Source organism: Thermobia domestica, chromosome 9 (genome assembly GCF_964235325.1).
Source record: "Thermobia domestica chromosome 9, izTheDome1.hap1.1, whole genome shotgun sequence".
Classification (NCBI taxonomy): Eukaryota; Metazoa; Arthropoda; class Insecta; order Zygentoma; family Lepismatidae; genus Thermobia; species Thermobia domestica.
The window spans coordinates 33,619,070-33,646,985 of record NC_137462.1 but is presented as its reverse complement, the minus strand read 5'-3'; the positions used below and the strand labels follow the sequence as shown (position 1 = coordinate 33,646,985).

The following is a 27,916-nucleotide window of genomic DNA, read 5'->3' as shown; positions in this document are numbered from 1 at the left end:
ATTGAAATTTTGCACAAACATTCAGTCCACCGAGTAGTATTTACCAGATTTTTTGTTCCGATGTCAGTGCTAAAACAGGGGGGGGAACCAGAGGGGAAAAGGGGTAAAAAAAAAGGGATTTTTTACCCCCAAAATCCCGTTTCTCGTCATTTTCCCGCCTCACATACGTGATAGGACCACGTGAGTCATACCGTCTGAAAGGCCGTTCCATTCTGAAGAGAATGACGGTCAAAGTATTATTCTAGGGTAATTAGGGACGTCTCAGGGATTTTTTGAAAAATATACTTCTATATATGGAAATATGGGGCATTGTCGGTATTTATATTTTTTGGCGGGCTTATTTTTGAACGTAGAAGATTGAAATTTTGCACAAACATTCAGTCCACCGAGTACTATTTACCAGATTTTTTGTTCCGATGTCAGTGCTAAAACAGGGGGGGAACCAGAGGGGCAAAGGGGTAAAAATAGAGATTTTTTTACCCCAAAAATCCCGTATTTCGTCATTTTCCCGCCAAAAAAACATGATGACATGAGACATGTAGCTGCTTGACTGAAAGTCTAAAAAATAGCCCAAAAAGCCAGGATCCGGAAAGGGTTAAGAGTGTTACATCATCGCTCGTCTAAAATGTGAACAACCTGTAACTGGTTACTTCACATAGAATTGGACTATTCGGAGTTCGAATTTAATAATTTTAGTTACTTTTGAAGAATTTATTAAACTTACTTACACCAGTTGTGGTTGAGTTGGTCCTATGCAATTTTTGTAGGCTACCATCAATAATAATCGTATCGTATTTAAAACACAAAAACAAATATGATTGGCAATATAATTGTAGCATGCACAACATATATTAAAAAAAAAAAATCTTAACACCTTCGCTGAGGCAGGACACATAATGGCTGCATATTTTCACTGGATCTGGATCCATTATTTAATTGGAAGATATAATTGAGGATGAAGCAGTGGTAGTTGCGCTGTTGAAAATGTACTTTTGTTGACCTGTAGCAGTTTTGGTAAGCCTAGTAAATTTTCCTGTCTTTAACAGTTCAACAAATTCCGCGCACGACAGGTCGATATCAAAGCGAATTATAATAAGCCCTGCTTTAATCATGTTCATTGACAAACGATTCCTTCCGTCGCTCCAAAATAATCTGAATAGAATAGAGAATAGATGTAGTAAGAGAAATATTTATTGGACATTTAACATTCGGTTTTGAGGTCATACCAGACACCCGACAAGGATTTCAAAAACCGAACTTGTCCGGTAAAATACCGGACGGTTGGTAACCCTAAGCAGTGTACTTATAATAAAAAAAATTCTAGAATTAAGAAAGGACAAATCTTTTCCACAAAAGAGTAACTCAACACTAGTTAATTGGCTAAAGAATGAACTTTTCAAAGTAGAATATAAACTATTCACAGAATTAGAGGAAATTTAGAACAAGAATTAGAGGAAAATACATAAAATAAACCAATTGAAAGTTAATTTGATGCTAATCTTTAATTAAACGCACTGTATACTTATAATTAAGATTTCCTATATTCAAATGATGTTCGACTTTCTCCTCAACTGGGAGACTCATTCTAGTATATAGTAGTAGTTAATGTACATATGAGATGATTTATGGTATGTGCAAGATAAGAAAGAGACTAAAGAATTTCAAGATAACGTAGATCGTGATTTTTCTCAAGTGAAAATGGATTCATTTGTTGAGACATTTGAAGGTCTTTACAATTAGGTGAAGTTGTTGTTATATAATGGATAATAATCAAAGGTCATTAGTTTTATTTATTTATTTTCCTTTATCTGTAACCTTAGTAAATCTCTTAAGGAGCTGATGTCACTTGGAATGCAGATAGTGCAGTAGGAAGAAAAAAAAATCACGTAATTTTATTCTTTTATCGCACGCTTAGGAAGACTCATCGCACATTTTAAAAAGACAGGTTTATTTTTATATTCTAATAGCAGAATACATGTTGTTCGCACGGTGAGAATATGTTTCATTTTGGACATAAAGAGATGAATTTCAATTTAAACTGCATCGAAAGTGTCACTGTTTGTCTCAGGGACTTCGAAAACTGTGTATTAGGCACTAATATTGGTCATTTTCAATCATTTGTATACATATTCTCCTCCCCAAGTTGTGAGGCTGAATTTGGATTTAAGTTAACTGGCATCAGAAGTGTCACTGTTCATCTCAGCGACCCCGAAAACTATAGATTGGACGATGATATCGATTATTTAAAAATATCCCCTTATTTTATTTAAATATCTCCTTCCTCCCATCGCGCAAGTTGAACGTCAAAGTGAAATTATATATATAAAAAAATCTAAGTCTCGAAACTCATCTATGTTGAAAATTTCACCTAGATCGGTCGGGTGATTCAAGAGTCACCTAGTTATAGATAGATTCTGCTAGTGCTGTTCAATTTATTCAAATGTATATTAATGTAGTTATTTATTTTAACACAATATAAAGAAAACTGTTGGGATTTTTATGATACAATTAAACGTCAGGTACTGCACCATGAAGGCCCAGCTCGTGCCGTGTGGACTTTGTGGTGGACAAACATTGTGCTCATGGGTTTTCTCGGGGTTCTCCCGTTTCCTCCAACTTTCTTCATTCCACCATTTCACTTATTTCTCATTAGCACCGTCTCCTCTCACCTAACTGGTATAACCGTCGGTCGTTAAAGATTTCATTTCATTTTTTTGCACCATGAAGGTGAGTGTACTTTCAGCAAATGTGTGCTACGTTTTACAATTTTATTTCGATAAAATCGCTACGAAGGCAATAAAGAAATCTTGTGCAGTTTATGAGCAAGATACTTTGCCAAAAGCAAGAGTCGCTTTCCTTCTGGCTATTTGGATGTCCAAGATGCTCCTCGAAGAGGGTGACCAATCGCATCAAAAGTGAATGATATTCTGAGAAAAATCGAGCAAATCTGGTTGTGACATTGCAAATGACCTAAATATTCATCACGAAAGAATATTAATCAATATGGAAAAGCTGGCTATAAACAGACGCTCGACGTTAGAGCCCTATTACATTAGGCCACTGGTTGCGCCGCTGATGGTGCAACTGGTGGCGACACCACAATCTTGTGTATCATCCACCACTGGCTCAACCAAAAGAAGACTATTATTTTCATGAGAAAATGTCTTCAGTGAGTGAAAGCATACTTCCCCTTGAATCACAATCTGGTATGAATAACACCATAATTAATTTCCAGGCATTTAATTTAATGTTTCTGTTGCTGTAATCTTCAATTGTGCTGCCCCAAATTGCGGGATATCTTTCAATTGCACAAATAAAATCCTCAGTGTTCATTTTATTGTCTCCCAATTTGTCTAATTCCTGCATTTTGTTTTCTCATCTGGTTTTCTTCACTGCATTTCTGCCACCACCTTTATTGTCACTTGTCATTTTCTCACGAATCAAAAGAAACAACCAACATTAAACAAAGCGACAATATATTGCAGTCCGACGAGTTACAGAGCGAGAGACGATGATCAAACTCTTGAACCTGCTACTGGTGACGCCACCAGTGGCCTAGTGTAATACGCTACATTTTCTCAGGATCGCAATCTTTTGATCTTTTGTTTTTTATCATTCCTAAAATTCTTGTTATTTGTATATAAAGTCAATTCTGCTACTCTTCTGGGCATCCTACTTGTGTATAACTTTTCTGATATTGTTTGCTATTTTTCCTCTGTTGATACTATAAATTATGCACTGACACGATCCTGCGTTACGCTATCTTTTAAATGTTCCTTTACTCTTTAATATGGTAGAACATCTACTTTCTAAAGCTGACATCAAAATAGTTATTATGATTTTCAAGAGCTTTGTTCCGTGGTGGGAGGTTGATAAAACCCCAATATATTTCTGCAGATTCACTATTATTTTCACGACGATACGCTAATGGGATCTGTATGAGACTCGAAACGTCGGTTGTCTCGTATACCTGAACTGTCAGCTACGCCGCGCAGCTTTTTAAGTTTTCTGTGCAATATGTTGATAGTATACTTCTAACATACATTGCAGCAAATTGTTATAATGATGGTCTTAAATCTACGTCTTTTGTCACCAGTTAGGCTCTTTAGGACAAGATTCACAGTTTAAAAGTGGTACTATGTTTGATGCTCTCCCACAAGAATTGAACCCGGGAATCGTGCACTAGAGGCACATTCATTAGCCACTAGACCAACAAAGGAGGGCAAGACATTTCATGAAGTCAACTAAACCACATAAAATACCAAAATCGTCTGAATCTTCAGACTCGTAATAGAAACATAGAACATATTCTAATGGATGCAAAACTCTCCTACACTGAGAAAAATCCATTCTCCGGACAGCGGTATATTATACAAATATATGGAATCCTCTTGCTTACTACAGAAATCAGTACGGAGCATACGTTATTCGTATGTTACATAGGCACTGCCCTTAGATGTTACATCATGCCGTTGCAGGATGTCTGATATCTAACAGTCTTCTTTATTTTACATACATATATGTATGTTGCCTTCATCAGCTATATGTTATTTGTAGGCAAGATCCTGACCGCCTATATTGTTTCATACGGAAAGTACGTACAGATGGAAGACTTACACAGAAAGTATTATAAAACATGCGATCTCAGTTATACGTTTGCTGTACATTAAGTGCAAAAACTACAGGATTTACAAATGTAACATACGATTTTACGTACGCCACATACAATTTTTTTTTCAGTGTACAAGATTATTAATGAGCCTTAATATAAATAACTATAATCGAGTTGTTATAGAATATTTGGCATGCTTACAGTAGTGAAATTCAACGTAGTATGTTTCTTACAATTTTTCTGTTTGTCACTTAAATGTCCTAAGTCTACTAAACCAGTTCAACTCCACTGCTAATTTCTTCCAAATAACAGGAAAGGAAGGTAAGACAATGATATTTCCATTTCGTAATCTATCATCCATTAATTGCTTATGCAAAATCAATTTTGAAATTGGGGGCGCGGTGGCTCAGTGGTAGAGCGTTCACCGAAGGTGCTTGGGATCCTGGGTTCAAACCCTGCTCCCGCCAAGTGAACTTTGTGGTGGACAAACACAGTGCTCGTGGGTTCTCTCGTTTCCTCCCACTTTCTTCATTCCACCATTTCACTCATCTCTCATCATCACAGTCTCCTTTAGCCTAACCGGAATAACCGTGGGACGTAAAACTTAAAGATTTCATTTTTTTTTCAATTTTGAAATTTCCATTATATGTACATATTTTTTTTTCATTTTCTGTTGATGTTTAACTTTGACCGACGATATCCTAACATCTTTCTAATCTTTCACATCCCGTCAATGCACTAAATGATACAGAGTATTTTGCAACAGAATACGCTGTTCACGAATCTGAAACCGGCGAGTCGCTACGAGGTCATTTTGACCCATAAACCGCACTTCCGATCACGATTTTTCGAGATTGCGAATTCGACACCACCAAATTAATATCGATGTCATATACGCCGAGCACGAATTTGAGAATCTCAAATATGTCACTCGTTGTCAAATAGATTGGCCCCTAAATTTTGACTGTCGTAAAATAGAAAAAATACACCCCTGCTATGTTACAAAGAGTTAGGGTATGTGCTATGTTCAATCTCAGCTGTTAACTAGGGTTGCGTTGTGTGCTGCTGCTGTTTCAATCGGAACTGAAAGTGGGAGTTGGAACTACAATTTTTCTGCGCACTAGTGCAACTTCTACTAAACTGGAACTGTGCATGCGCCACCACCATGTGTGTGTGTGAATAACCAACTTATGCTATATTGTTAAATTGTGTTGTTATTATTTTTTTAATCTCTGCTCTACTATGCTGCCATAGGTGGTCGTAAAAGGCTACAGCCTTTCTGCTGTTCATAGACTGCTCCTGGAACCAGGACATGAACCAGACTGGTACCAAATAATATAAGTGATCATAAAAGGAAATGAATAAAGTATTCGTACTCTTCTTTCCTTCTAAAAAAAAAAAAAAGTGATCGTAAAAGGCTACCAAAAGTTACTAGATCTGGTTACAAAAAATATCGGAAATCTGGTACAAAACTCCCCCAAATGCCACCACTCTACTCCCATGTATCGGCGCGCATGATCTCTTGTCAGGGCAACGAGGATTTTTGTGATCCACTCTCGCAACTCTGTCAGATCTCGAGGCAATTGTGGGACAAAGATGCGGTCTTTGACACAAGCCCATTAAAAGAAGTTGTATGGAGTCATGTCTGGGGACCCCGTGAACTAATTCAACAACGCTTCATCATCAGAACTAGTGAGATCTATCCAACCCTGAGGGATATGTTCATTCAGATCCCCTCCCACGTCATTATGGAAGTGGGGTGGAAGTTTTTTTTCATCATCTTAAGTGAGTGTCTGCACAAGTTGCAGTTTGTAAGCTTTGAATTGCAAAAACTTACGATGAACATCCCAGACTGTTGAGCAGGGCAATGCTAACTCACGGCCCGCTTTCCGAACTGACTTCGTGGAACTGCGTTGGAAGGATTGTCTAATTCTATCCACTGTCTGCTCTGAATGTGAAGGACGGCCGTGACTTTCGCCTTTGCATAGGCAATCTGTCTCCATGAGTTGTTTATGAAAACGATTAATGGAGTTCTTGTCAGGTAGATTGATCCGAAACTGTCGTCAAAGTTGGGTTGAACTGTGACAACGGACGTCGTCTTAGGGTATTCTACAGCACAAAATGCCTTCTGTTGTTGTGTGGGCACCATCACAAAGTAATGTGGTTTTGGTAAGGGGAGTATTTCACTTAAAACTTGTAGTAGCTAATAGCAATCTTTGCGACGGATACCTGTCTCCACACACTGACTGGTACAATATTTTTCGGACACCCTTATTGCGAGCTATGAACACTTAAATGAGTAATTTAAACTAAAGAAATTAAGAATTAAAGTAGTCGTCTTGTAAGTGATAAAGAAATAATTCTTGTAATTCGTTTCTAATAGGGGTCGCGGTGGCTCAGTGTGTAGAGCGTTCACCTCTGGTGGTTGGGGTCCCGGATTCGATCGTAACTTACAGTTACGCCAGTCATGAATACGACTCTCAGATATGGGGAAAATATGCATAAAATATTAAAATGTAATTCTCAGGGAGGTAGGCAGGGAAATGTTTCAATGAATTGTTGTTAGCAAAACACTTTGAGTTATAGATCAATTGGAAAATAAAATATCATTTATGAAATATAATCAGTCTGGTCACAATTGTACCGTGTTATGCAAAAGTGAACTAAGCGCCAAACTTTGAAAATCCACGTAAATGCGACGATTGGTTCCTGATAAGCATTTGAACGTTTTGCACAATCGAAAAGCGAGGAAAACCAACAAATTTCCAAAAAAAGAAACATAATTTCACTTTTGATTACGGTTACATTAATGCTGGACATCAACCTTTATACGTAATTTTCTCAAAAGTAAGAAAGTGGCGCTTAGTTCGTTTTCGCAGGACACGGTACAATTTCAGTTTGAAAAATGTCAGATTTTTATGTCGGATCTTGTATTTATTTCCGGCTGAAGAATAAATATATGAAAATATGTCAGAGAAAACAGAGACAGTAGCATCCGATAATAAAACGTTTAGACATAATAAAAACTATTCCTCTCCACTGAACCTATTTCCAAATAACAACTTAAAAACTTCTGTGAATAAACTACTATGATTAACTTTTATAAGATACGAGTTGGTGTGTTGTGTGGATTTGTTTTTAGTAATAAATCAAACTTAAGAACGTCGTAGAATAATTAAACACAGTATGAACTTTTACTCTTTAGCTATTAAACAAACAAAACAAGCCACACGACAAGATGGCGCTGTCCTTCACGCTCAATAAATAACACATTATGAATTCGCGTCTTACTTTATGATATGAAATCAACAATTCTTAGGCTGGAAACTTCTAAAGGTCATTTCTCATTTTATTTTCTCTCATGTAAGATTAGCACTAGTTTAAAGAGTCATCGAGATTCGTAAGAATCATCTAGATTCTACGCAGCACATGTCCACGGGACGTTTTTTGAATTTCCTACGTGCCCCACACTTCTCCTGAATATTTAGGGTAGAAACTTTAAGGTTAATAGAAATGAGCGCGGGGTTTCTTCTGGGTTAGAATATGATGTGTCTATTACATTATAAGCTTTAAAGATAATGAAAATATCTATGGAATTTCTCTTGCATTTGAATAGGATGTACCTGTCACAGTAGAAACTTTAAGAATAATGGAAATATCTATGGAATTTCTCTTGGATTTGAATAGGATGTACCTGTCACAGTAGAAACTTTAAGAATAATGGAAATATCTATGGAATTTCTTTTGGATTTGAATAGGATGTACCTGTCACAGTAGAAACTTTAAGAATAATGGAAATATCTATGGAATTTCTTTTGGATTTGAATAGGATGTACCTGTCACAGTAGAAACTTTAAGAATAATGGAAATATCTATGGAATTTCTCTTGGATTTGAATAGGATGTACCTGTCACAGTAGAAACTTTAAGAATAATGGAAATATCTATGGAATTTCTCTTGGATTTGAATAGGATGTACCTGTCACAGTAGAAACTTTTAAGAATAATGGAAATATCTATGGAATTTCTCTTGCATTTGAATAGGATGTACCTGTCACAGTAGAAACTTTAAGAATAATGGAAATATCTATGGAATTTCTCTTGGATTTGAATAGGATGTACCTGTCACAGTAGAAACTTTAAGAATAATGGAAATATCTATGGAATTTCTCTTGCATTTGAATAGGATATACCTGTCACAGTAGAAACTTTAAGAATAATGAAAATATCTATGGAATTTCTCTTGCATTTGAATAGGATGTATCTGTCACAGTAGAAACTTTAAGAATAATGGAAATATCTATGGAATTTCTCTTGTATTTAAATAGGATGTATCTGTCACAGTAGAAACTTTAAGAATAATGGAAATATCTATGGAATTTCTCTTGCATTTGAATAGGATGTATCTGTCACAGTAGAAACTTTAAGAATAATGGAAATATCTATGGAATTTCTCTTGCATTTGAATAGGATGTACCTGTCACAGTAGAAACTTTAAGAATAATGCAAATATTCATAGGTTTCAATTGGATTTCAATAGGTTGTACCTTTCACAGTAAAAAATTAAGGATAATGGAAATATCGACAGGATTTCCCTTGAATTTCAGAGAAAGGTACCTATCATAGTAGAAACTTTAAGGATAATGTAAATATCTATGGGATTTCTTCTTTTTATGCTGTTATATAGTGTCAAGATTTTTGAGATAAGAAACTTGTGAATATAATTTTAAACATTCTTTCAGCAGCCTCCGTAAATGTTACATTGAAGTATGCCAAATTTTAAAACCTCGAAATTATTGTAAACATTTAAACTTTTGTAAAAATCTGTGCAAACAATTCAAGGCTGGCTTGAGTACAAAATATTAATTGTCTGAGTTGAATGAATTAAGTTAGGGTTGTTTCTAGGATTTAGTCCGCTTTATTGAAATAAGCTAAACTCAAAACTTATTTTGTTCTATCAGACACATACGTGGAACTTCCAGACAGGAAAATATGAAAGGCATGCGAATTGCATTCCGCAGTTTTATATAAAAGGACTACTTACTTTCACTCAAAAAACACTTCGGGCATTATGCAGAGTCGTTCTGACGCGTGATTAGTGCCATACTAAAGAGTTCGACTAACATGTTTCCTACAGTAGTCAGGCCTTTAGTATGACGCAAATCATACGTCAAAACGACTCTGCACAAGGCGGTTCAAGTCTAGACTTCAGTTCTAGACTTGCCATTCGCCTTAGGAGTTACGTAAGCTACAGAGGAGACGGAGCCTATAAGGTTTTACTTCAGCTACTACAAGGATCAAAATGTAAGTGCCTTTTCATATTAACCTTATCTGATAATTTCAGATTTCTTGCTTCGTATCTCAAGCACAGCCTTTAAACACGTTATAAGAGCAAGTAATGAAATTAAAACCTCTTTATAATTGAATAATAATTGACTGATAAAGAGGTTTTAATTTCATTAGTTGCTCTTATCAGTTTCATGTTATCTTCAATTCATGTTTTTCTTTATCTCTCGCAAAATTCTGTGAGAAATCAGCTTAAGGTTTAGTGAGATAGAGAACCTACGATCAAGGGTTCGATCTGAGTTTCCACCCCAATATTACGTATTATTCACAGAATGAAAATATATGGTTAGAATTAAGGTTTAGTTGATTCATTAATTTTAAACGATAATTAGGTTCTAGAAAATCAACTACACTCTCATGCCAGTCATTCCTAACACAACTAAACTTTTTACTAAAAAAAATTTTGTCGTTGAATGTTAATCTAATAATTCTACAAGCAATTCATTGGAACTAGTGAGCCACTGCGTCCACCGAATTTCATTTTTTCTGTCCTATTGAACGACTGAATTTCTTTGACTTGTTTTTTTTTTTTTTTTTTATCAGAATTTTCTTTTCAAAAGCAGTAATAAAGTGTTGTTAGGTGGGTTATAATGAGAAATCATAAGTGGAGCGTACTATTATCTTTTCACTAAAATGGAAATATTTAGAATAGAATAGTTCTGTAAGACCAAAACTTCCCAGAAAACGCCATGGAGTTTATTTTCAACAAGGCCGGAATTTTCCCGAGAACTTGCATCTCTACTCAAAAGAGTGAGTAATCCTCTGTTATTCCCTTATATTTCAACGATTTTTGAGTACCGCAATGGAACCACTATTATGCCAGGAGAAAGGAAATTACGGAATACCTACGTAGGTATAATGCACGTTTTATAGAAAAGTTTTATTATTCATATTTTTCAAAAACTGTAACAATTTTCTTGAATTGAAACAGTTGCAGTTCCGTAGGTAACATTTGTTTTTTCAAGGAACCATTATAGAACGATATAAAAAGCGAACATTTTCATTACCAGCTATAGGGTAACACCCACGCGAGTCCACCGGGTCCAGACCAGAGATGGCAATGAAAACTTGACCCATGACCCATTGACCCACCACCTACCGTGACCCACCACCCACCATGGCTCAATCTGACCCACCAAAACCCATCGTCATCAACTCTGCCCCATGATCCAAGCCATTCTCTCCACTGACTAAAAAGTTTACATTTGTAATAAAACAAGGCTGTGAAATTATCATTAATCCGAGTTTCAATTTCTACGCTCAATCGCTCAAACATCGCTACGTTACAATAACGGTGGATCTGATTTTTACGATGTGTTTGTCATGGCTCAGATTTTGATGAATTTCAATTTAATTATCACATATAATTATTTCCTTTTTGAATTACAGATATTTTTCAATGCAAAATAGGATGGAATTTAAAAATCTCAAATTCAAAGTAAAGTAGACCAACATAAAAAAAAAAGAGTTGAGTTGATTTTAGTTTAGCGTCCCGTTCAGCAGCGAGGCTATATGAGACGTGGACCTACTGATTAACGTGGAATCCGAACCACATGAGCTCCCGCCGGGAATCGAACCCGGGTCTCCCACGCCAAAGGCGCGTATGCTAACCGCTTAGCCACGAAGGAGCTCTAAAAAAAAAATTACTGTCTCTCTAAAGCCAAGTAGTAAATCTTATTCCTATTGTTACAATTACAAATATCAACATCCAAAAGTGCCTGAAAGTCTTCTTTCACTTAGATATCTCAGGTAAGTAAATAGAAACAAATAAAAAAAAAAAAAGAAAGAAAAATGCAAGTAATACGTAGACAAATTCACCAGTAGTGTTCAGAAGATGGTGTCTACAATGCAATGACCAGAGTGGGTTGTTGGATCAGAGTGAATCATGGTGGATCGGTGGGTCAAAGTAGGTCACGGTGGATGATGCGTCATGTTCTGTTGATCCATTCACAAATCTTGACCCACTTGACCCATGACGCATTTCATTTCTGCTCCGGACCTTACCAAACTTCTTAACTCAACATATATTTGTACACATTCTCAATACAATTATACTTGTTTAACAGGAAAACGATTTAGCATGGAAATTTGACCTTACACTTTATCTGTACTTTTTCTCTTATGAAAACAATTTAGATCTATCATTTTTTTCTGAAAATATAGATAGAAGTATTTTACAATTACTTATCGTCTTTTCAGCTGCAGAATAATATCTGTTCAATATTACACAGACGTAGTAGTGGTTTGTAGTATTGGTCTCTCTTTTCTCAAAGCTTGGACCCGTAACAGCAAAAATTTCTGGATGCGTGCTTGACCGGCTGGAAGTTGAAAATTCCAACGGATTAAAATTCCCGGTGGGAGATCACGTGATTCGGACTACATGTTAAGCTGTAGGTCCACGTCTCATATCACCTCTGTGATGTTAAACAAGACGCTAAACTCCAAATTAGCCAAAATAATCAAATAACTTTAGTTAACCTTTCTCTGTAGTCAGAATCATTCTGGAATATATGAACGACAACGCTTTTCATCTGTATATAAGAGCCAACACAGAACCAGCAGAATCTTCAGAGAAAAATTCAATTAGTAGCGACATTTCAGGTGGAAAATTTACTCACCAATAGGGCCTACAAGTACATCTCATGTTTTTCATTAGCATATTATTGATTAAAATGTAAAGTAAGCGGGGGCAAAAATCCGCAATTTGGTGTTTGAGTTGCGCTGGAGCCGAAAGATATAACGGCAAAATAACGAATTTCGCACAGAAGTATAAGTGAACATTCCATTATATTTTGAAGGTGCTAGAAAACCTATTTATTTATTACTTAATAAGATACACCAATTTAAAAAAGAATAGACAAATTCGGACTTTTCACCCAGTATAGGGGGCAAAAGTCCGCTGAAATACACGAAGTAGGAAATCGACATACAGGCATTTTTATTGAATTATTTTGTTTTCTACAAGAATCTTAAGATAATCAAGGAGCATACGAAGTATGAAGTGATTCTTCGTATTAACAAAAAAGTTAAACTAAGCAAAAAATAAGTTTATCTCACTTAAGAAAAACTCAATAAACATACAAAGTATGAAGCTATTCTTCGTATTGATAAAGTTAAACTAGAAAAACAAATTATCCCACTTATTTACGAATACCACAAGAACACTCAAAGCGTGGATTTTTTCCCCTCGTATTGAAAAGTTACACTAAAAGAAGAAATTAGGCTATCCCAGTTATTTATTTTAAAAAAAACACACAAAAACATACGAAGCATGAAGTTTTTGCTCGTGTTAAGTTATAATAAAATAAAAAAGTCTTCCTTACTTAAGAAAAGCTCAATAGACACACAACGCATAAAACTTTTCTTTTCATCAACAAGGTTAGAGTAAAAGAAGAAATTATCCCACTTATTAAGAAAAGCACATAATCTTATGAAGTGAAATAATTACAAAACCAGATCTGGGTCTAGGCATTTGTCACATACGAACTGGCCTCCCTCATAAACTATGCAATCATGATTCCACCATTCTTCGCACGAATTACACATTACCCAGTTCTCATCTGGTGGATCGACATGTTTGCCTTTACACAATGGACATACCTATTCCACTACTTTTGAAGTTGAACTTTCAGCGGATGCAAACAATTTCTTTCGTGTGGCAGACTTCTTAGGACCCTTCTTCTCTTTTTCTTCTCGAACAGTACGTAGCTCTTTTCGTAGTGTTTCTAATAGCAAAGGACAAATTTCTCTCAGCACTGATGAACCAAATGACTCCAAGAGTACTTTTCACACCTCAACAGATGGATTCAGCAATACAAATAGGTATGTGTTAGCACTACTGACTATTACTCCTAGGCTCTGTTTACACCAATGAAATGTGAGCAGTGCACTTTTCATCTGTGCCATCGGTGCACTAATCAGCGTTGAGCGTGGCTTGCCTAAATTCAAAGATCAAACTCCATACAGGCCTACATAGCTTTAGTTAAGCTAAAGAATGCCTACTGTGAGAAACTGGAATTTAAATTTAAGAATAAAACTATTTACAAATTTGACAGCTGGGGAAAAGCCCGCGTTCGAATTCTTACCCCACAAAAAATCGGACTTTTGCCCCATTCGCACTTGATTTAATTACAATGAAATGCTGACGTAATAACTGATACCGGAAAAAGGGAAGATAGTGTATACTCTTACTCAAGAAGTGTTTTTATATGAAACAGCAATAAAATAAGTCGTGACTTCTCCCACGGACTGTAGTACTATTTCCCATAAAACAAAATATTACTTGAAAGTAAGACAAAATGTAATTTATCTCATTGTATTCACCGCACACCTCTACTAACATGGACACTACACCACCGCCATTTAATCTTTCTGCAGCAAAAGCAGTGTTGCACAACTCCCCAAAACCCCAAAAAGGACTTTTGCCCCATGCGGACTATTGCCCTCAGACACTCTACGTATATTTTGAACTCAGGAGGGCAGTTGACTCTCCTTAATATGGAGCTGGACTATTTTCATTTTATTAATAAGAACAAAACAAAAAATGTTACCATAAAGACATACACATTCTACTTGTCTTCAGGTCATATCATAATTAACTTGAATTTTTCCACATTTTGTAAAATGTTTTGAGTGAATTATAGTGCGACTTCAATTAAATTGCTGGCGCAATTTGAAGAAAATAATGTATAAAATAATTGAATGCTTATCTATTAGATACGTTGAATGTATAGAGTTTACATAAATTGAGACGTCTTTGTCTATTTGTCTAAAGAGAACCAATATAATTTGATGCAAGTAGCGTGCAGTTTTTCTATATGGATCCATAATATAAGTAGTAATACAGTGGTGCCCACCCCCTCATGTCCATGACGCACCCCCCCTCAATTGTCTATCCGTAGGTGTTCTTCCATGAAAAAAAATCTTTTCGATTAATTTTTATACACCCTCAAACATATTTATATAGATTTTGAACTCCCCCAAATATTTCAATGACGCAGTTTGCGTCATAGCCCCCCCTTGTGGGCACCCCTGAGTAATAGCAGTAGGAGTAGGAGTATTAAGAACGGATTAGAAGCCCCGCAGCAGTTCGTTGGGTTCTATTCTCGACATAAAATGTGCCAATTAAACTTCTCCAAATTTTTCCATACATTTTACAATCTGAGGATCCGTATAGTAAAACTACACCACAAGTAGATCTCGTCTTGGTGACATGAAATTAACGTAGCACTGTGTTAAAACAGAGAATAATTTTTCAATATGGTTCTCATGACCGTGTTTCAATACTCAAATGACGACCATCAGTGGCGGCGATTGAACGTTAAAAGTGGGGAGGCAAGTCCTCAATATTTGTATATTAATGTTAGTTTCCTTGTTTGTTTCTAACACTATTTGACGAAAGGTTATATAACTAATAGGATACTATTTTTTCAGTTAAAATATTGTATAACATATTTCATATTTTATTAAGCAAATTGACAAGAGCAACGCAAGTAGGGACTAGCCCTTTGTACTTTTAAACAACGAAGGTGTAAGAAGAGATTTGATTTCTTGCTAATGAACATCTTTAAATTCTGTCTGGAAAATTGTGCGACCAGATTATTTAATAAGAAATTTGCAAAACAAATAAATAGAAAGGATAATATTAATCATAGTAATGAATAATGAAGCTTGTTCTGTAGAAGTTATATTGAAACTGGGGATTAATGAACAACTTATATTTTTAATTCCACACATGCTATTAAATGTATGTTATTACTCTTAGAAAATGAAAGACAGAAATTATTATAAGCATATGCTACGACATTTAAAGAAATACTTCTGCAGCTTCCCGAAACATGTTCGTTGCCATTAGGAGCAGTTTTCACTTTCTTGGACTATCAAAACACAACAATACTTAGAATCACTCCACACTCCAGTTATAAAACCTAGAGTTATGTCGAATTCACTAAATGTAGTTGTATATACACTCGTACACCCCTAAACACACCACTTCACTCGTATATTACACTGCAAAACAAAGGAAAGAGTATGCGAGACTCGGCTTCGATTCCTGGTCGGAGCTCATATGTTTCGGATTCCACGTTAATCACTAGGTTCCGTCTCATATAGCCTCGTTGCTGAAAAGGACGTTAAGCTCAAAATCAACAACTCAATGGAGAAGGTAGAAGTTGTTTCTTATTACTCTCCTTTTAATCAACATTCCTTACTATTAGAAAGATAAAAGACATTTTAGGAACTTTCGATTTTTGTGCAATTAAAGAATAACTCGTGAAAGACCTTATTTTTTTCTGGCGAAATTTTCTCTCAATTTGTTTCAAAGCGGCTGATTAAGATATCGAACCCTTGTAAGAAGAAAGGGTAATTGTTAAGAACAGCTACTTCTTATCTCCCATGCACGAGGATACTTCTTACTATTGCACTAGCTACAAAATTGATTCTATTTGATGTACAAGTGGTAATGCAACACAGAAAAAACCAAAATCATGTTGTATTCACACTCCAATATGAAGTGAGAATGCAACGTGATCTGGGTTTCTTATGTGTTATATTACCACTTGTACATCAAATAAAATCAATTTTATAACTAGTGCAACACTAAGAAGTATCCACGTGCACGAAATATGCGATATGCGTTCAATTGCCCCCACACATACTCATACATTAAGTACAAGGGCACTACACATATATATTAAGTACAAGGGCACTACACAAACATATATATTAAGTACAAGGGCAACATTTAAAAATGCAACGAAAAGGAGAATAACGACCAGGAAGCATTCATTTTCACACACCTCAAATGGTTAAAGGATTACAAGGGCACTACAGGGATAAACATTTAAGTACAAGGGCCAAATTAAGAAATGCAACGAAAAAGAGAAAAAGGGCCAGGAAGCATTCATTTTCACATACCTCAAATTGTTCAAGGATTACAAGGGCACTACAAGGATACACATTTAAGTACAAGGGCCAAATTAAGAAATGCAACGAAAAAGAGAAAAAGTGCAAAGAAGAATTCATTTTCACATACCTCAAATGCTTAAAGGATTATAAGGGCACTACAGGGATACACATATAAGTACAAGGGCCAAATTAAGAATTACAACGAAAAAGAGAAAAAGGGCCACGAAGCATTCATTTTCATATACCTCGTATGATTCAAGGATACAACCGAGCGAGTTCAAACTGTCTTCTTTCCCTTCGAGGTAATTCTTATTTCAACAACATCTACTCAATAATATTCCATGAGTCACACACTCACATAACTATAATCACTGCTAATCACTCCCCCCGACATTTTTTTCTTACCGTGTTCTCAACACATTCCACGTGCACGTTGTCGCCATATTACTCTGCCTCCTTCTCCACTCAGCTGCCGCCTATATCAAACTGCGCAGACGCACTTCCATGTTTCAATGACGTCACATAGAACATTTGAAAAGCGCAAAACGCCTATGTAAACACACAACGTTGACAACACAACGAGAGCGGAATACACACACGTCTTCTTTAATTTCAAATCACTCATTAACTAATTAAAATTGGGTATATTACCAACTTTTTATGTAGGTAGATATTCAATGAATAATTCCTGAAAGTATGGCGTTTCTCGTCCTTCCCTAAATGGGAAGTACGGCTCCTTAACTATAACCGAAGAAAGAAAAGTATCCTGGAAGGATCATTTTTTTTACCATTTTCCGTGGCAATTAAAACGCAATTCCTGTAGTTTCTTAACTCCACGGGAAGGCCTACTCACGCAACGAAAAATATTGTATGGCACATTTCTTTTTTCTATGAACCAGTAATACACACACAAACTTTACATTTCCAAATGAAACTCTATATACATTAATGGGTCACTTCAAAAAAGTGGGGGAGCAACTGCCCCCTTTGCCCTCCCTAATCGCCGCCCATGACGACCATCATCCAGTTTTGTTCGTATAGTAGCGCATAGGCTCTGTAGAAAATGTTTCCATGGATATACAACGCTTGTAGTATACCTTTCAATAAATAAATAAACATCACAAAGAAATAAAAAGCTCGAAATACATCCACCATATTTTATAATCATCCATCACTTTCATGAATTCTTACATTAAAATTACTATATTAAAAATAATTAGATCTACTTAATTAAAAAAAAAAAAAAACTCATCGATATATTTGATTTACGCATAGATCTAATATTGTACCTGAAAATGTGAAACTTCAGGTGAGGTTAAGAAAGAAGCAAAAGAAACCAACGAAAACCAGCTCCACTCCATTTATGAATCACAGATGAATCCACTTTTCTTCTTCTTCTTTTTCAGCTTTTAATCTCAATCGAGGTTTTATATATTCAGGTACAGACCTAGATTCCACCTACCTGTATGAGTAAGTTTTGTTGGAAATAATTGATTTGTAAACTAGTAATTTGAGTTTAATTATTGTTAAAATGATTAATGATACTGAAAGATGGTTTCTGTGTCGGCAAGCCACTTAATCTTTTCTGCTCCAATTGTATATGAGTACTGTTAATTACTAAAGAAATATTATAATTATTTATATAGTTAATTGCTCCAGAATGCATTTCAATATATTAACTAGAAATTTATTAAGTTTCTAGTTAAAATATTTTTTATTCTTTTGCCCATAATAATATTCATAATAAGAGAGCTTTTATGAACACGGCATTGAATCTTCGGGTTCCACAGGCCATGTAGTTAGTTAATATTCATAAGTATTTTACGTACAAATGTATGCTTGTCAACAAGGGCAAATAAAATATTGTAGTTATACAAAAATAATAGTAGTAGAAATAGTAAAGAAAACATACGGTTTTTAAAAAAAGTATTTTATTAAATGAAAATATAAAGAATCATACTTCACACTGATGAATAATGATGAATATTATTAAATTAATAAATGATAACTAAATGCATTTTATTTTACTTTCTCGCTTGTACACAAAATTGATTCATTCCTCAAATACGAATGTAGATATGCATACTCTAATTTTCATTTAAACCTACATACTACATTGATTGTACCACCATATATGAGGTGAAACTAATACAATTTATACGTATATAAAATGACCTTGTTCCAGAAATAAACTGAAACTCATTCATATCGACAGCTCCACTTGTTAAATACTCATCATAGATGATTATAAAATGTCATAATTATTTGATTTAGGTTGTTGATAACAGTCTGTGATAAGTAGTTTACTTTTAAATAAAACAAATGTAATACTTCTCAAACTACAATCTAGAATAACAATAGAACATTAATAACAGTTTTTTCTCACTGGATCAACACTTCGAGATTATCGAAAGTACACAAGGGTGACATTTGATTTGATTTGTAACAATCTAAATACTGTATTTACCTATTAATAGGCACAGTCACCTGTAAGAAAACGAAATGTACGAAATCGATTTGTACACAGTCTTCTAGGTGATCTGAGCAAAGGCGCCCATGCTGTGGTTTCCAAGGGGAGGCAAGAAAAAACATTTCAAATATAATTTCAAATTTTGCTGTAACTATTTTAAAAATTCTATTGGGTTTTCGATATTCCGAAGTACAATTTCCTCTAAGGGAGAGCGAGCGCCCCACCTTGCCCCCTTGCTGGGCGCCCTTGGATCTGAGATGATCCTTTAATGGTGTTACCTATGCGATCTCTGTCCTTTAGCCTGTTAATATATATGGGGAATTATTTTTTCTTTGATATGAGGTTTCAATTATGTGGTTTTTCTGATTTCCATTTTAAGTTTAGCTAAATATTCTTTGCTTTTTCAAAATAAATTTGTATTATTCATGAATCTAATATTACCAGTACTTAAATCTGATGATTAAACATTTAAATTGTATGTAATAAAATTATATTTTCATAAAGTAAGTGATATTTAAACAGATTTGAAGAAAAAATCAGTAAAATTAAGCCAATAAAATTCATATTCTTTTAAAGAAAAAAAATCCTCGTGTAAACCAATGAGCTAAAGTAGAGACTCACTGTTAATGGCATAGGTATTCAATATTCTCAATGAAAATTGCATGCAAGTTTAACTCTTAGTTATATTAGTAGAGTTAAAATATATTCAGATATCTTTCGCTTAGGATATTTTTTGTATCCCACCAGTATTACTGAGGGATATTAGAGCTTTATCAATGAGGAAAGAATGTATTGGATGACGGGAAAAGCGAAAATTTTCATTACCGGTTAAAACTTAGAATACCGGTGGGTTAAGCAACCTTACGTGTGTCCAAAGTTACTGGGCAACAACAGAATACATATGAGGAAATACTTATAAAAAACAAAACGAGATTCGCATTGTAGTAGTAAATACGTATATGTTCATGAGTCAACACAAAATAATTCGACTACTTCATCGATAACTTCACTTAATCTTTCCCTGTAATTAGAATCATTCTGGAACATATGAACGGCAATGCTTGTCATCTTGCCTTTCCTGAGAGATTCGAATTCATCTGGGGTACCTGGATCAATTGCTCTGTTCAGTTGTTCTTGCTGAAGCAAAATGAAGGGCAGACTCCAAAGAGCATATATAGTCCCTAACTTCCTTTTAGACATAAAATTCTCCTGCAGCGTTTTCAAGGTAAATTGAGGAATTGACAAACCTCGTTTTTCCATTGTCTTTGTAAAAGAATGGTGATAAATACTCAACAGTTTCATTTGATACTTTTGACGAAATGCACGTGTGGTACTTACATAAAGAAACACAATCATGTCCAAAGTGGGTGGTCCATAGCGAGCAAATTGCAAATCCAGAAGTTTCACGGCCACTGGCTCACCAGCACTATATTTAAACATCATATTATTTGTCCACACATCACCATGGCACACCACATTTAACACATCCCATTGTTGCACAAGCTTGCTTCCTTCAGCATGAAGTTCCTTCATTCTTTTCTCCAATTTTGGAATGGATCTCTGGTGACGAGGAATTAATTTAGCAAGTTCTAGAATTGTTTCAGCACTAGTTTTGAACCCATCTCTAAACAACTTTACACAATTTTCGGAAAACATAACTTCACATAAGAAAGGCCAAACTTGATTTAACGGTTTACCTTTCTCCTTTTCCAAGGCAACAGATGATGCGTGCAATAAGGCTAGTTCTTTCATAGCAAGTTTGCAATGAAGAAAATCTAGACCTTTCATCAACATTTTGGCCCGACGGAAGTTAATCGGTTTTAAGTCCTCCAGAATCAAAAAATCATTTTCACCATCACTATAAGCAAAATAACATTCAGGATATGCAAGAGGAATACCTTGTTTTTGCAGCTCCGGTAACAGCTGATTGTAGAAACTGACTTCCCTCGCGAAAGCACCTGTCTGGATCACAGCTGCACGTTGACTTTCTTGCAAAGGGAAACTCTTCACGAAAAACGAACGGGGATCTTTTGTACCATTTGATTGCACCACAACGTGAATGTACCAGTGTGCACCCATAAATCCAGACACTTCAATGTTTCTGGTGTTATATTTGATGTCTGAGATGCGAAAACCTTCCCCTAACAAGTACTTTTCAATTGCTTGTCCTGCTTTTTGCTTTGTCACAAGTGGAATGTTATTTCGAGACATTTTTTTTTTGATCGTAGGAATTTGCTATAGTTGTATGAGTGACCTAGTCACTTTGTTCCACTAACACCATTTGATAAAACACCCTCACGTGCGGGCACTTATAAACATAAACTTGCTGTTGATGTTAACAGAGGGGAAAAAAAAATATGTCAAGCAGAAGACTTCAGCGATTGATTTCACTTAGAGAACTGAGCTATCTGCAGAAAATGGCAAGGTTTATGTACGTGTTATCTTGCAGATGAGATAAGAAAGAGTTTTTATATGTTTCAAGGTTGCCAGATTAAATGTGTTGATTTTTTTGATGCGTGGTTTAACTACATACGAAAGAAACAAATGAACATAGGAAGATGCACAGTTTTTTTTTTAAAAAAAATCATAACTTCTTTGACTCAGATGAAAAGGATAATACGATTGAAAGAGATAAGAAAGCGAGTTTATATTTTTATTCATTTTAATGTTCTTGTTATGTCTTCTTAAAATATCACTTAAAATATTTATGAGCTTTTAATCATTTACGCAAATAGCAAATCACTTACATAGTTCAATGAACGGTTGATCAAAGTTGATAAAATTATTATTTAAAAAAAAAACAGATTATCCTTTCTACTTCGAAACATCCCCTCCCCTACACACACACAACTTTTATTTTATTTACCTCTGCACTCTCTGGACTACTGCCCAAGTTCAATGACCGTGGCAGATTGAGTACGTTCACCTGCGTAGCGTTGCCAGTTCATCGACCCTGCACAATATTACTTCTGATGTCCTAAGGAAACATTCAATAGATTGCTTCTCGATGCTGGCCGGTGAACATCACAACCTCTTTGGTCTCATAAGAAAACAAAACCAAGGACCACGAGCTCCGAAGACAAACACCTTAACCGTTAAGTTAATACGCGTAAGCATTTTATTTCGTTAACAAATAATTTAGCTAGAAAGAATCTTGAAGTGCAAATATGGGTATGAATGACGGAAGAAATATCTAAGAAAATAAAAGAGTATGTATGTGTGTGTGTGTGTGTGTGTGTCAATGAACAAGAAAGAAAAAAAAGCATGTAAAGTGTAACATTAATGTGACTATACCTTACGGGCATGTGTTTTAGAAATAATTATTAAAGTCTTTCAAAATGTGAATAAAGTCGCCAATAGATTTCATGTAGTCGCCCAGACAAATTTTTGTATGGGGGATCTCTAAACTTCATGTGACCTCCCGCAAACGTACTTAACAGTCTTCAGTGCTGTTGCAAACTCCGTTGTTATGAAAAATAACCAACTAACAATTCAAAAGTTCCAATTTCTGTATTATCAATGGTCTGAACTTTAAATATTGTTATTAAAAGTTATTTAGCAACTCACTAAATCTAAATTATTGGAATCTAATTACAGTAGAGCGTCGATTATCCGAACGTCGGTCAACCGAACAACCGCTTAACCGAACTGTGTACTCGCTCGCACCTGTTACTCTCCCACCCTACCGTCCATCATCCCCCTCACTCCCAAACCAAGTTTCCCACAGTAGTCGCCGCACTGAGCCACCGCTGGTGGAACATTGCTTTTAATGGGGCTTTCATAAGGCGCTGCTGACCGGCCAAGCCGCCAGTCGCTGTGTTTCAACAATCAGCACACTTCTTTTTATGAATAAATTTACTGTACAGTACTTCTTTTTGGCAAATAAACATGTACAGTTCGATTATCCGAACAAACCAGTTTTCCGAACACCCATGTCCCCCAATTACTTCGGATAATCGACGCTCTACTGTATATTTCATGATGATTTAATCACTAGAAAAGATTTTTTTGTCTGTCACGGGAATTTTAAACCTGAAAATAATCACAATGGAATGAACAAAAGCCAATAAGCTAATAATTTTTTTCATGAACCTCGATATTCATCGGAGTTATTCTGTCTTATGGACGGCTTTGATGTGGATATGAAGAGAATATAAGAATAATCTTGGAGGTAAATGATCTTATTAAGAAGGAAGTATGAAACATACCCCCTCTAAATTTTCCTGCTTCTTTCTTAAATTTAGACGCAGTGGCGTAGCAGCTGCCCCCGCAACCCCCGCAGTGCGGGGGGGCCCGAGGTATAGAGGGCCCCGAAGTGTTGCGATGAATAAAGGTTTAAAGAAGTAGAACTTCAACCTTACTTCTGTCAGCTTTACAACTAGGGCCCCTTCTCAATACTTTGCGGGGGGGCCCGCAAAAGTGTGCTACGCCCCTGTTTAGACGTTATGTAAAATATATAACGTATTACCAATTAATATAATGTACAGACATTGAGAGATCAAACACGGATCTCATTAACGTTCTGTTTCCTTAACATTTTGGCTGCCTCCGGGCTTGCTATGGAATAAAAGAGATAACAATGAAGTGTTGGAGAAAGTCAAAGAAAAAAAATAATATCTGAGAGACGTAAGAGATGAACGAAGAAATTATATTTTGTGGGTTCTAATTAAAGAATAAATAAAACAAGTAGCAATATCACGTGTACACCACGTGAAGGTGTTTGGTTTGTACAGTGTGATATTACTGGAATTAATATTGAAACCGGAAGTGGTAGACATCTGGTTTATTAGAGAAATTAGACTGGAGATGGAATAAATTCTTGAAACGCTAAATAGGTTATAGAGAACCGATTTTTGCTATCTACATATTACAGTTTTTATGCTATAACCAGTGACGTATTTAAGGGGGTGCTTCCGGGCTTAACCCCCAAACTTTATTTTGCAGATATTTTCACATTTCCAGGAATAAAGTTAGCAAAGCCTCCCCCTTCAAAACAAAATCGTAAATACGCTACTGGTTATAACGATCTACGTTAATACCGAAAATGGATAATTTCTCCCACTTCCGGTTTGAACATAGAGTTTAGAAAGAAGATAAACTAATTCTCGCTGTCACTTATTGTTTTTGCACTATTACTTCCGCTTTTAAGTGGAGAGATAATATGAACACATATAAAAATGTATTTTTCAGATCTTTAATCGATTGCAGGAACTTGCTTTTCCCTTACCACCTTTGCTCTATAATCAAGATAAAAAAACCGGAAATGGTTGATTTGTACCACTTCCGGTCTGGATATCACCTCTGTTAACGAAGTAATTTTCTAACGTTTGATTGGTGATCCAACACAGGCAGGGAAAACATGTAGACTAAAGTAGTTTAGGTAAACCGAAATAATATATAAATATTAAAAATATATTAAAATGGCAGGAAATTATAGTGCATGTGAACTTTTTTAGTTACGGCCAGTGACCTGTTGACCCGTAAGTTATGACAGAATGCTTATATATATTCAATCAGTAATTGCGTTGTCAAAATTGAGTACTGAAACTTATCTATTGATTGAGCAAAGCTAAATGATTTGAACTCACACGCGAAAGGGGAAAAATATATTTATTATCCAATACGTTATCATAACTTTCAACCATGAAAATAAGTATTTAAGTATGATAACAGTGCTTTAACCTCCGAGAATCTGCCAACTAGGTCTTAAGGCCATTAAAACAAAACAAAACAAAACAAAACAAAACAAAACAAAACAAAAAATCTTCATACACAACTAAAAGTGTTTTAAGACGTACACAGCAGCCAAGGGAGGGGAGGAAAAGGGATATAATCGATCATAATCACATGCTTTTACGTAATTGAATATACTGTTATTAGAAACAGGGGAAAAGAGTATTCAGCATCACATCAATATGACATCACTCACATATTTATTCAATTTAAAATTTTTGTCAGTCAGTACCGTGCCGTGGAAAATCAGCGCCCGGGGCAAGAGTATAAAATGGCACCCCGTACACAGAAATGAAGTTGACACACAAGCCGAGAAGCGTTAAGAAATTTTTCAGAAACGAATCTTGCTTTTCCTTGATTTTCAGCACTTTTTATTACTTTTTCCTTCCATTTTATACTGTATGTGCACATGCATTTTCCTAACATGAGTAACATTATAGGACCACTTCCTAAAGCAGGAAGAGGATTTAAGTACATACTAGTTTGTACTGATATGTTGACAAAATTAGTTAAATTAATTCTCTTGTGTGTCACCTGCTGTTGATCTAAAATATTCCAAGTAATTTTTCCTCTCTCTTTTCCTTCCTTCTTTTCTTTTCTTTTTTCCTCCTGAATTTTGTGTCCCTTACTTTGGCTCCCGGGGTTCTCGCGTCCCCCCTCCGCGGCACGGCACTGGTAACAGTGTAACACAAACCTACAACAGCGTTGACTTGGAACTTTTTGGGGGCAGTGATATTTGGGATCCCGTAGAAAAATTCGAAGTTCGACTCCCTATTAAAATATGAAACTTGGGCTCCTTTAGAATTTAAAATCTTACAGGTAGTAAACATTTTTCTAGGAGTTTCAGCTGGATTTTACTGAAAGAAGGTCCAGACCAGGGATGATTTCAGGGGGTAGCCCGGGGGAATCTCCCCCCCCGAAGAAAATTCATTCCCCCCCGGAGAAACTCAAAAAATTTCAGTCACAAAATGTAGAAATTACTTCACCCAATTATTTGCTTTTCTTTCCGTGCACGTGCAGACGAAATCCAATCTCTCAATATACATATAAATGACGCAGACCTATTCTATATAAATATTAAACATGTAACATCTAAGATAGGATACCAAATAGTGAATAAAACTTGTATTTCTTAACGCTATGACCGAGTTTGGCAGAACATGAAATTGTTAACTGTTGAAGAAAGGTTTGTATTTTAGTAGGTACTATACTCTCGCCTTATATTATATATTAGTAGGTAGCACTAGCACAGATTGAGAGAGAAAAGGAAAAATAGAGAAGATCTTTCGATCATTCTATATGATCTCTGATGTCAGCAGACTTCAGTTCTTGAAAATGTACAGTTCTTGCAATATCTGAAATAGAGCGCCTAAATCCCATTTCTCGCATCGGAAGTAACAGACGTAATGTGTTTTACGATTGTTAAAGTAAACACACTTTTCTTTAATTAAAAATAAGTCAGTTAAAGGGTGAGATTCAGAAGGCGTCATTTAGAGGGATCAGGGAGGAACAGTTATCCTTCCTGGGTTAGAGATTTCTATAGAATTTATCAATATAATAATAGTATATAAGTGAAAGATTGCTATTGAAGGTGATGAAAATCCTGCTCAATGCCGTGCCATGTAGGAGAGGCAAGCGAGGCGACGGCCCTTGGTGCCGAAGTAAGTGCGATGTGGGCATGTGCACATATATAAAATCAAAGGAAAAAAGTTATGAAAAGTGCTCAAAATCAAGGAAAAGCAGGGTTTACTTTTTAAAATGTTCTTACCTTTCGTGGCTGGTCCGTCGACCTCACTCATACATACGGGGGTGCCTTCGTATACACACGTCCCAAGCGCTGATTTTCCACGACACGGCACTAATCCTACTGAAGATTTCGTAAACTAAAGTATTGATGTGTATGCAGTGAAGAAACCAAGGCTAATATGCTTGATTTAGAATCAGAAGTGTGAGAAAGAACGATAACTTTTTGTTAAGATATTCCTATGTATGTTTGTTTTAGGACAAAAAATATTTGAGTTAATTTAAATGTTTTAAAAAACTTCTACATTAGTAACAAACAGTAACTACTGAATATAGGAAATAATAACAAAAATAGCTACTGTAAATAGCAGTTAAAGTTTAGTCTAAAATATTTTTGCCAGTCTTTATTTAATGTTTTAGATAAAATTAAAGGATTGTTTTTTTTTTTTTCAATTGTAATCTCACATAGAATATTTATCAGCAATTACTCTCACAAGGTACATTCACGAAGTTTCCCCTCGGGATTCATGTAAAACTGATTTAAGTGCAAAGTTCTCCATGGCCTAATGTGTATTGTACTAATTTTAGCAGCCCATATGGGTAACTTGCATATTTATGAGCCTTCATATACCCGGAATTCAATCACACACTACTATAACGCTCGGTCACAAAATTGCTTTTAGTTTCTTTAGATGTAACTGAACATGATTGTGATTGTGTGTGATATGGAAAACAAATAGGATCAAGTACTGCTTCTCTGGCACATGTTATCCACACCAGCCGCCATCTTGGATCCGCAATATTGAGTTCAACTTTCGGTTTTTCAAATGGGAATAGGTGCATGTGATACATCAAATTCATATAAAATTTTCTCGGAAATTCATTGGTGTAGTGAGTTTTACGGTAGCTTGTACCATTTGCGAGATATTACATGTTAAATCCCTCTATGCACTTCGCGAATAGACATTACAGAGCAATGTGAGTTAGGCTTACGCTTTTGATGTTGACAAATCAAAACAATTTCTAACTGGAAAATACTGTAGGTATAAACAAAGTCTCTACAACATTGGTGTCATAATCTTACAACATTTCTGTGAGTGATTGTTA

The 27,916-nt window shown here is 35.5% G+C and overlaps 1 protein-coding gene and 1 long non-coding RNA gene across 2 annotated transcripts in view; one reads left to right on the top strand and one right to left on the bottom strand.

The window, feature by feature from the left end:
* The first annotated feature begins 9,836 nt into the window (after positions 1-9,836).
* The window catches only part of LOC145693946 (uncharacterized), a 113,541-nt gene continuing 95,461 nt past the window's right edge, over positions 9,837-27,916 (top strand). The window contains exon 1 of the long non-coding RNA XR_014132858.1: positions 9,837-9,915. This is a non-coding gene — a long non-coding RNA (uncharacterized LOC145693946). The remainder of the gene's footprint in view (positions 9,916-27,916) is intronic.
* LOC145694536 (uncharacterized) lies at positions 18,778-21,722 on the bottom strand. The gene has a single exon (XM_081770851.1). It carries the CDS (start codon positions 21,542-21,544, stop codon positions 20,297-20,299), a length of 1,248 nt encoding a protein of 415 aa, XP_081626977.1. The 5' UTR covers positions 21,545-21,722; the 3' UTR covers positions 18,778-20,296.

Bases quoted from the DNA above. Each gene is read 5' to 3' on its own strand.
- LOC145694536 (XM_081770851.1), bottom strand. From the start codon at position 21,544: ATGTCTCGAAATAACATTCCACTTGTGACAAAGCAAAAAGCAGGACAA.